At 35.5% G+C, this 11421-nt stretch overlaps 1 protein-coding gene across 1 annotated transcript in view; it reads left to right on the top strand.

The window, feature by feature from the left end:
* Positions 1 to 356: 356 nt before the first annotated feature.
* The window catches only part of LOC120090125 (ferredoxin-dependent glutamate synthase, chloroplastic), a 44893-nt gene continuing 33828 nt past the window's right edge, over positions 357 to 11421 (top strand). The window contains exons 1-6 of the mRNA XM_039047644.1: positions 357 to 662; positions 3181 to 3493; positions 4702 to 5144; positions 5279 to 5410; positions 8546 to 8644; positions 9140 to 9210. Of these exons, the coding sequence (XP_038903572.1) occupies positions 357 to 662; positions 3181 to 3493; positions 4702 to 5144; positions 5279 to 5410; positions 8546 to 8644; positions 9140 to 9210 (1364 nt within the window). The remainder of the gene's footprint in view (positions 663 to 3180; positions 3494 to 4701; positions 5145 to 5278; positions 5411 to 8545; positions 8645 to 9139; positions 9211 to 11421) is intronic.

Here is an 11421-nt window from a genome sequence, read left to right as displayed (position 1 = left end):
AAGGGATGTGGACACAGCAGAAAAGTAGTAGAACTTTCCACAGTGGAAAGCAGCCATTGAAAGCGTCAGCATCAGCGGAGGAAGAGAAAGCACTATAAAATAAAATATTTTTAGAAAAAAAGAAAAAGAAAAAGAAAAAGAAAAAGAGAAAAAACCCATCCATCAACTACAAACAAGAAGACGAAGTTGAGAGAAAAGAGTGAAAGCATAAGACCGCACTTCTACTACTACTATTTCTACTACATCTTTCAGCTGAGGCTCGGGTGGTTCCCAACATTTCTCCTCTTCTTCTTCTTATCCCATTTCTCCTCCTCTTCTCCCATCCATAATTCTCCGATCCTTCTCCTCCTCCTTCCATGGCGTTTCCCTCTGTTTCCTCCTCCATTTCCCATCTCCGCCCTTCCTCTTCTCCTTCTCTTTCTCCTCACTCTCCTCTTCTCTCTCCCACTCACGCTCTCTCCCTTCTCGATTTCGTTGCTTTCTATGGCAGGTCCAATAGAACCAGAAGGAAATCATCCCTCTCGTATTCCTCTTCTTCGTCTTTGCCTAATCGCTCCTTTCGTCACTTCACTTCTTCCAAGTCTTCTTCATCGATCAACGCGGTTCTCGATCTTCCACTCCGTTCTTCTCCTCCTCCTTCTTCTTCTGAACCCCTTCCTAAGGTACGTATTTCTACCGAGATGTGTTTGTTTGGTTGAAAGTATGTTTATTGTTCACACTGACGGTTCAAGTCTGGATGGGGAACGCTTCACCGTGTCTTGTTATTCGAGTCTCTCTGTGTAGTCGGAGTGACGATCGTTTGTGAATTATATTTAGTTTTACGTACTAGGATTCTGATGATTGAACGAGGAAGTTGATTGATGCATTTCTGTAATGTGTGTATTGGGGGTGGTCTTGGAGTCCTGGGATGTAGTGTAAAGTAGCTGCTGTTTTATCCTACGGTTTGTTCTACTTCTAGATTGTATGGTAGTTGGTGCTTATGTGTGTGTCCTTTCCCCGTGGAGAATGTTATGAAATTGATAAACAAAGAAAACATAAAAGGTAGAGAGTAGAAAAATCGACACTAAGATTTACATGGTTCACTAAAAGTATGTTAGCCATGTTCACGGGTAGAGGGAGAGAATAGTTTATTATTAGAGAAAAAATATCAGATTATAGATTCAGTGAGATCTCGTGTTTGGTCGTTTGGAGCTCCAAATAATAGATTTAAGGCATTCCAATAGAAAAGAAGACATAATTGATTATTCTATTAAATTGATGTTTGTGTGAGGATGACATTGACGTCAAACATTTTTTCTTAATGTTGTTTTTTTGTGCATCATTGCCTGTCAAGAATTTTTGGAGTAACAGTGATCCATTTGTAAGTTTCTGGTCCACGACAATCTATTTGTATTAGTGTTTAGAAAGCCTACATCGGCCTCCATACTTGCTTAAAATGGTTCTTAGAGATGAAGAGGCCCCTTGAGGAAAAAGATAGTACATTACATGCGTATATGATCCAGAAGGTTGAAAATCATCAGGTCAGGATCACATTTAGGTAGTCTTTGACAATTATACTCCAAAATAATCGTAGAGGGTATTATAAATTTCTGTTGTAGACTTTGCGAATGATGTGACCATCAATTCTATCAACAAATTTTGTGGAACAATCGCCTAACCTTACAACACTTGGATGTCAAGAAACTTGTAAGATTCTAACATCTTATATAGGTACCATTTTCTAAAAATCTCTTTGCCCTTCTCACATCTCTCAATGTCACTAGACCCCAACCCACGGCGGTTCATATGGTCATTAATTCTCTTGCTAATAACATTTTTATTTATCTTACTTAAAAGAAACGTTCAACCCAAATGGCCGATTTCAGTCCAGTTGTTTGATTATCAGTCCGAAAAGTTTTAGCCTTTAGGATACTGAACTGGAAGGTGTTCTTGTAATTAGTTCTCTTTAGGATGGAGTGCCCTCTTCCCCCTGACCCGTAAGTTGTTCTTCCTTTTGTTGGGCAATAAATTCTCGAAGAAGAAGAAGTGTTCCTTGACATAAACTCTTTCTAGCAATTGGTGAACTGGTAGGAAGATTTTTTGCGGCTGCTTATAGGAAGATCAGTACTAATGGAAGGTGTGTGAAAGAGGTGCCCCTACAACTAGCAATGTGTTTCTTCTAATCAAGCACATGAACTTCTTGACCATCTATTATTCTTTGTCCTTGGACTTGCAATCCAAGGGTAAAGTGGTTCAAAGTGTTCGGCTCAGCTTTGGGATTTGAGGCATGTGGGAGGCTTGGTTGTATTGGGTTTTAGTGGTAGGTCATGTTTCTTAAAGTGCAAAGAGAAAGAAAGGTCGGGACTACTTTTTTGAAGCACAAAATAGCGAAGTATGAATAAATTTGTCAAAAAGTATATTAACATGAACAATAAGATAGAGCCTTTGCAAGTGATTCTTTAGAGAAAGGTATTTGGACATATTTTTAATGAATGAATGAATGAATGAATTAATAACAATAATAATAATATTAATTAATTAATTATTATTTTTAACTAAAGCAAGGGTTCCTTTTGCCTTGCATGCGTTTTGAATCAAGGATAACAGGGAGATAGACTAAAATCATATGAATAATCTCATCTGTAGCTACTATGTGGAGATCATGGAGAGGATTGAAAAGGATTTTTGAAGAGAAAGTTAGCAATCTTGCAAAGATTTGGAATACTTCCGGGCTGTATTTTTTTTTCTTCCTCCCTCCTCCCTGAAGTGCACAATAGAAAAATGAAGATAAATTTAAAAAATATGTAAATGAATAGCATCATGAATGATAAGATAATAAAACATTGAAGTAATGAGAGAAACTTTAAGAACCATTTTTAAACCACTCCTGTTGAGTTTAGGCAGCTATTCCTATAGAACTTGTGCACTCGGAGGCCTCGTAAACTCAATAAAGTGGCTTCACTGTTTGAATAAAGTTCTCTTTCCCTGCTTTTACTTTTTTTTTGTTTAAATTCTCTTTATGTGCAAGATATTTAATCCTTAACTCTAATTTCTATATTCGTTGTATAACTTAATTCAAATTTCTTATGGATTTGTTTAAGCTTTATGAGAAGCCACCCTTTTGAAAATCATTGTATTCTATGTCTGTAATCAAAGCATTTAGTTATACCTGTATACTTGATGTAATTTGATGCTGACCAGGTTGCAAATTTGGATGACATAATATCAGAAAGAGGAGCATGTGGAGTTGGATTTGTTGCCAACTTGGAAAACAAAGCATCCCATAAGATTATTCAGGATGCTCTTACAGCACTAGGCTGTATGGAACACCGTGGTGGATGTGGAGCTGATAATGATTCTGGTGATGGTTCAGGATTAATGTCTTCCATCCCATGGGATCTTTTTGATAATTGGGCCAACGGGCAGGGAATTCCTTCATTTGATAAGTTGCATACTGGCGTTGGCATGGTTTTTCTCCCCAAAGATGATGGCCAAAATAAAGAGGCAAAAGAAGGTGATTGTTCAATTATAATTGATCTACTTGAACCAGATTAATTGTCTCTCCTTTATTATTGATTATTGCTACTGTTTTTTACTCAAGTGTGTATATTTATCTATTTATTTTTTGGCAATTAACAAAACTTTTTCTTGAGTTTTGAAAAGCTACAATTGGTCAATTTTTGTTTGAACTCTTGAACTCTGTGTTATTTGGACAGTATTACTTAGCTATATCGTGATGTAAATTGTTACCACGTTTTAAATCTTACACTTTTTCGTCTCTTAATACCAATTGGATAAGTTGGATTTCTTTCCCATCTTTTGTAATTTCATACATCAATGAAATTGTTTTTATAAAAAAAAAGCAATATATTCTTTTACCTATGGTAAACTGTGGGCAGATGTGGGATGATGAAATGATTTGATATGATTAGCTGACGTAAGCCTTTTCTTACAAGTTTCGATCCGTTAATAATAAAGAGTATTAAATAGTTAAGAATCTAGAGTTTTTTTGGGAGAGAAATTCAGGAAAAAAGTACTAGAATGAGAGGAAAGAATATAGAGTTTGCTGCTTTTGGTTGGCAATTTGCCGCTCCTTTGGACACAATTACGTGAATCAGAATGATGTTCATTGATTCCCTTTTGAGGAAACAAAAGGGCATTTGTGGGCTAGCATAATTAGAGCCATTCTTTGGAAGATATGGGATGAGAGGAACTCAAGGATTTTTCGAGGAAAAGAGAGATCTCCTGGGAAAGTTCTTGAATCATCTTTATTCAGTGCTCTTTTTCTGTGTAAAAATACACATCCCCTCAACAGTGACAACTTAAATTTCCTTGTTTCTAGTTGGAGGAATGTTTTGCAATCCTGTTTATGGGCCCCTTTTGTAACACTTTGGATATTTCATTCATAATGAAATTTTTACTTATCAAAGAAAGGAAAAAAAGTATAATTTGAATAGTATTTAACAGATTCTTCATAAAAAAGTTGAAGAAAAATAAAAGAAGAAAATAAGAGGGGGCTTTTAGAGCACGCTTAAGTGTGCAGACTTGCACTGAAGGTGGGGGCCTCTCTTCATTGAAGTGAGGTGCACATCTCTTGTGTTTCTGGGGCCTAGGCTTGCTTGTCAAAACACTCAAAATAATTTATTTATCCAACTTTGTCTATATGGACATCACTTTTATTGCACTTTTAATTAGGTAAAGCTATTAATCCTTGTTTTGTAGTTATCGCAAGTATCTTTAGACAAGAAGGTCTTGAGGTGCTTGGTTGGAGGCCCGTTCCTGTGAAAGCTTCTGTGGTTGGTATAAATGCAAAGAAGACCATGCCAAACATTGAGCAGGTATTCGTCCAAGTAGTTAAAGAAGAGAATGTGGACGACATTGAACGAGAACTTTACATTTGTAGGAAATTGATTGAAAGAGAAGCAAACTCTAAGAGTTGGGGAAGTGAGCTATATTTCTGTTCTTTGTCGAATCAAACTATAGTTTACAAGGGAATGCTTCGCTCAGAGGTTCTTGGATTATTTTATGATGACCTTCAGAATGATCTCTATAAATCCCCCTTTGCAATTTATCATCGAAGATATAGTACAAATACTAGTCCTCGATGGCCTCTTGCCCAACCAATGAGGTTACTGGGTCATAATGGAGAGATCAATACGATACAGGTAATTATTTGTTTGTTTGTCTGTATGTTTTCTTTTGTTGGTGTTCTACTAATTGTCTCTAATCTTATGATGTTAATGTGTTTATGGTATAAGTTCAGTAAATACCTTTAAGCTAACTATTTACTGTTAATCAGGGAAACTTAAATTGGATGCAATCTCGAGAAGCCTCCTTAAAGTCATCTGTATGGCGGGGTCGTGAAAATGAAATTCGTCCATATGGCAACCCAAGGGCATCGGATTCAGCCAATCTCGATAGTGCAGCCGAAGTAAGATCTATATACATTATTAGTGAAAATGCATATCCATGGAGATGGACCATATTAATCGTCTTATATTTAATTTGGTTATTTGCATATTTTGAACACATTACTTGCAAGTTTGCTTGTGCATTGTTATATAGATTCTTCAATGATTACAAATTTGTGTTGAGTGTCATGTCCAATGGTCCGTATAATAAGAAATGAAGGATAATCGAAAATTGGCAGTGACAATGTACAAAATAATCTAAGAGGCCACAAATATAATTTTTTTCTTTTAAATTAAAAAGGAGAGCTTTGGAAAAAAAGTATGAGAAGATAGTACAAATGTTCTTTCCTTCAATTTAAAAAAAAAAAAACCAAAAAGGATTATACAATGTTCATCCATTTGGCATGTATATTGGACAAAAAAGGGTTAGCATTCCCCAAACTTATTATTATTAATTTTTTTTTAAAATTTTATATTTATAAATAGAGACATTATATATTCAAGGGCAACCTAAAAAAGAGTTAAAAAGTAGCAATTATGGGGTAGAGAGAGCCTGCTCCTAGAGAAAACTATTACATGGAGGATCGAGCACCTCTGAAGTCTATGGTTTCAGTTCAACATTTCCCAAAGTAAGTAGTAATTCTTTTCTTTAGATTTATAAATAGAAGCATCTATTCAAGGGAAAACCAGAAAAGTGTTATAAACTAGCCTAGGGGTGGGGTGGGGAGTAGAGAGAGCCCACTCCTTCAGAAAACTATTACATGGAGGAGGAGGATGGAGCACAAAGCACATTGATTACCAAAAGGTTTTTCCTTTCGGGTTTTTGTGGTGGGAGGGCACTCCAACAAGAGGTTTTTATACTATTCAGAATCACAAATATCAACAAATGATTTTTATATCTTGAAATGGAACTTCAGCATGCTGTTAAGGGAGATTTATTGAATCTTTATTCTCTTGAGAATGAGAAAAATTTGATTATTGAAATTATTTCTCGCAATGGGGTTTCTCTTATTTCTCACGAAGATATTGAGAATGAAATTTTGGGTTTCTTTGCAACATTATATATGAAGCTTCCTACGACCTTACATGAAAGGATATGTTCTATAGGTTGTACGACTGTGACCTTGAGTTCTTTTATATCAGAAGCTTCCTGGGTCTATGATTATTCCTTCTATTGGTTAGTGGCCTCAAGTCTCGCATGCTCAGAATACTGCTCTTGTTCTTCCGTTTGGTAGAGATGAGATCATGATTTCATGATTTTGATACTCAAAGGGAGAAGCAAGTGTAAAGTCTTTTTGGAATAATATTCTTCAGCTCTTAGGCGGCCCTCTTTTAGCAAATTTTTCTCAAATCTTATGGTCCAACGCCGTGAAAGCTCTCTTGTCTGAGATATGGTTTGAATCAAATCATCAGGGTTTCTTTCTTGGTCTTTTCGCTTGGTTTCAGCTTGTCTACATGCATTCTCATGGTGTTCTCACTCAAAGGATTTTTCTAATTATTCTATTCAAGACATTTGTTTAAATTGGAATGCTTTCATTTTCTTTGTTTAATTTAGTTTGTATCCTTAAGTTGAACTTTTATTTTTAGTCTCTACGTTATTGTATTTTGAGCATTAAACTCTTTTTATTATATCAATGAAATGTCTCGTTTTCTTTTAAAAAAATGATTTTTGTATTTGGTGAATTTTTTGATTTTTTTTTCCAGCCATGAAAGCTCTAGCTGAAAATTTCCAACGTCGTCCAACTTTTGTCTTTCAGTCACCACCTATCAGAGCTACAAATAACCCATGCCATGTTAATCCATTCCCAATTAATATTGATTTGCTCTTGTTGAGTCTTCAACATATTTCAAACTCACAAGTGAAGAGGAGTGTTAGATATAATATTAAATTTACCTTCAAGAAACAACACTCTCAAGGTATCCTAATTCCTATCCTTCCTTTTCAATGGCCACGCTTTCAAAAGGTAGAAGAAGCATCTATGGCTAACCTTCGTTCGTGTTGTGCATTCCTATGGACTACTTGGCTTGAACAAAACTCTCTTATCTTTACCGATAAGGAATACGACTACAACGCAACACTCACGTCTATTACTTTCTTATCTCTTAGTTGGTATATGTAACGCCCCAGGCCCAGGATTCAGAATCCGGATTCGGCACCTGATGGCCCAGGCATTCTTTGAATCCCCATTGACCTGATTACGTCATCCTTACTTGTCTTGATGCTTTTAGGAGTAACGACTATCCCCCACAAACCAACACGGGTCCTTTTAGCATGCTTTGTCCTCACTCACATGTATATTAGGAAAATTCTCAGGAGGTCATCCAACATAAAATTGCTTCAAGCTAAGCACGCTTAACTTTGAAGTTCCTTTGATTGGGCCACAAAATGGAAAGTGCACCTTGTTGGTAGTGGTAGTAACTTCCAATTCTTTTAAGCATTTCCTAACTATACTTTTATGTCCTTAGGATCTTTCTCATTCGGATGTGATCTCGGTTCATTCATGTTCCCCTCCTAAACATGGGGCGTTATAGTATAAATTGCTCTTTCCATTTTGTAACTATAGTTTAACTAATTTTATGATGAATAGGAGAGATTCTTTTGTAATCCGATAGGATCCCCTTTTCTACTTTCATCTCATCAATGAAATTTTTGTTTCCTATCAGAAGAGAAAAAAAGGACCCAACTTGATAACCACACCTTGCATATGAGTGCTCCGCCAATAATCAATCTACTCATTTGCCATCAACATCAAAGGAGGATCTAGAATTTGACAATTAGAAACCGAAGTTGTTGATGTCTTGATGAGCTGGTCTATGCTCCAGCTGACAGAGAATTAAAATTGATGAACGTTAATTAGGCAGACTTAATTATTTTGTGTAATATTGATAAAAGGTTGTTTCTTGTTCACAAAAAATATTGATCAAAGGTTGGATTTTGAGATTTTGGTATTTTATTTGGTTCTTTACAGTGTGCTCATAATGGAAATTGTATTTCTATTATTATCAATATTTCTGTGCTTTCTAAAAAAATTGGTATGTTTCTCTTGAAGCCTGAAAGATAGATGACCACTTCTAGTTTATGTATTTACTGAATTTCTGCATAATCTGATTCTAGATCCTCATATTTTACTAGTTGTTGTCTTCTACTGGTTTAGTTGTTAATAAGAAGTGGCCGTGCTCCCGAGGAGGCTCTCATGATCCTTGTTCCTGAGGCTTACAAGAACCATCCTACCTTGATGATCAAATATCCCGAGGTACCATTGCCTTTGACCTTATCACTTTGTCATTCCATCTTTTTCTCTCTTCTTCCCTGGAATTTACTGTTTGCACACCTTCCATTCATCAAATTGAATTCACAGGACGCAGTGTCCATAAAATAAGTTTACAGTACATGTTGGATTCCATGAGGGTGTTAGGCTACTTGGGTTGTTTTCTTACGGATGGATTTCTATTTCATGGAATGCATTCTTCCCTTGTGTTTCTGTATGCTTTTGTTTTGTTTGCTGTTTTGGAAGAGAGAACAAAGATTTTCATTGAACTAGTGAAAAGAGACTAATGGTCATGTGTGCTTTTGTAAGACTGGATTCCTAATAGTTTATTATTGTTATTATTATTTTCTCCATTTCCTTTTCCTTTTTGTTTTCCTTTTTGTCTTAACTATCTTTTTCACCAATCTTAATTAGTTGTGTACCCATATTAAAATTACATTGGAGATGATTTTTTTTGTTGCTTTTCTAACCTTCTCTTAGGTTGTTGACTTTTATGACTATTACAAAGGTCAAATGGAGGCTTGGGATGGACCTGCTTTATTGTTGTTCAGGTAACATCTAAAAAAGGCTTCTTTTTAAGTGTCTGGTGGTTATGATATTAAGCAGTGAGTTAATAAATTAAGTTTCGCCTTGTAGTCTAAGTTTTTGATGTTAATACTAATTCAACATAGATGTAAAATATGAGTTTTGAGTTTAAATTGTTGCATGTTTTGTTCATGAAGAAAAAACAATGTCGTGGATTGATGAAATGGAGTCGTGGATTGATGAAATGGAGTAAAAGTTATTGCATCTTTTCAGCGTTTCTAAAGCAGATAGTCTTCATGTTGGGCATCTCTTAAGCTTAGTTTTCACCCACCCGCTATTTTTTTTCTCGTTTGCCACTCTTCCTTTTTCTTTCAACCTGTCTTTATTTTTCTATTTATATTTTTGTACAAGAAAGAGAAACTATTTCACAAAGAGAACAAAATATACAAACGTGACAAAAGGAGTTATTAAAAGATCTGCAATTGATTATGATGGAGGCAAGGGTATAATTAAGAACTCTTTTCCTTTTTTAAAGTCAAAAGTGAAGCCAACTTGGCTTTTTGGTGGAGCTCAAATCACACAGATTTCTTTATTAATTATAGTCCCATTTTGATTACAATTTATTTTGAACTGGAAACAGTTTTTTTCATTGATGTAATGATAAGAAACAAAAACTCATAAAGTACAAGAGATAGAAAGCATAAAATAAGGTGAAAAAACAAATTACATAGGAGAAACAAAAGTGTTCCAATAAAGGCATAAGTCTTGGAACAAATAATCTACATAAAATTTAGAAAAAAGCACCAGGAAGAAGCCTTGTGATGAGCCGAATCGAAACAAAGAAAACTATGAAATATAAATTTACCTTCACCCATTAGCTTAAACTTTTGGGTTAGTCGGTGATTTAATACAAACTATAACTCAGAAAGAGAGCTTTTACTGCGTTAGCCCATAAGTTGTTTGAGTTCAATGACTGGTTGGAAATAGCTAAAACGTTAAGAGTATACTTTCAATCTAATGTCATTGTCAATCCTCTGTTTGCGGAAAAGTCTAATAAAGCGGACCAAGGATCTCTAGAGGAATTGATTGAGGAACCAGGCAAATGGCAGATTTGTGGTTCGTTGCACCTGAAGTTTGAGAAGTGGAACAAATTTGTGCATAGCCGACTGTTGTATTCGAAAGGTTATGGAGGATGGATTTTGATCAAGAATCTCCCGTTGGATTATTGGTGCAAACAAACGTTTGAAGCTATCGGAGCATACTTTGGAGGTCTGGAAAATATTGCGACGGATGCATTGAATATCCTTATCGTATCTGAAGCTAAAATTCAAGTTAAGAAAAACTTATGTGGATTCATGCCATCATGGAAATATATATTCAATTTTGAAGATATAGAATGTATTGATCCTCCTCGAAAGGTGAAAGGAGAATTGTTCGTTAAAAATTTTATTAATCCAATTGATATTGTTTGTTTGAATCAAGTTTTGCAGAATGAAGGTTTGGAGTTTGAATCATTAAATCCCGATTTGGATTTTCTGTTACCATCTTGAAGTCCCTCAATTTTTTCAAGAAATCCATTAGTTTCCAGCACTAAGGGGGATGATTCAATTTGTAGAATTCATTAGAAGATTGCCATAAGTCTTCCCCTGAATCCAGTTCACCTTCACACCTGACGGAGAAGACAATCAAGAAACCAAACAGGACAAAGGTGAACGTAGAGGCAAAGTTATTGTGAAGAGAGAATGAAGTAGGCAGTCTGACATCTAGGCCACCAGAGAGTAGACGTTTGTTTCCCCATTAAATGGCGTTAAAGCTGTTACTCCAAAAGAGTTGATTGATCTCCCTTCGAAAATATTCAAGGTGACTTTGCCACCAATGATGATAACGCCTCAGTTGTTTCACACTCTAGGAATAATAGCTCCACACCTGAAGGGGTTTCATATCTTCTTGTAATCCCAACCAATGAAGCTCAACATTCTAATGAAAAAGCTGTTGGATCCTCAATTATTGAAAAGGCGGTAAATGGGTGCAAAATTACTCTCTCTCTCCAAGAATAGTAATCAACGATAGATTTTTTTTTGAAATGGATATGGAACTTTTCATTGATATCATAAAAGAGCAATAGCTCAATTACAATGAGACAAAATACAAAGAGACAAAATATCAAACCAAAGCAAACAAGAACTGAAAAAACAGTCATTAGTCCTCTTTTCAACGAAGCAGCGCACAAGTAAAAT

The sequence above is a fragment of the Benincasa hispida genome, chromosome 11, assembly GCF_009727055.1.
Source record: "Benincasa hispida cultivar B227 chromosome 11, ASM972705v1, whole genome shotgun sequence".
Taxonomy (NCBI): Eukaryota; Viridiplantae; Streptophyta; class Magnoliopsida; order Cucurbitales; family Cucurbitaceae; genus Benincasa; species Benincasa hispida.
The sequence above is the reverse complement of the archived record's forward strand: the minus strand, read 5'-3'. Positions and strand labels throughout refer to the sequence as shown.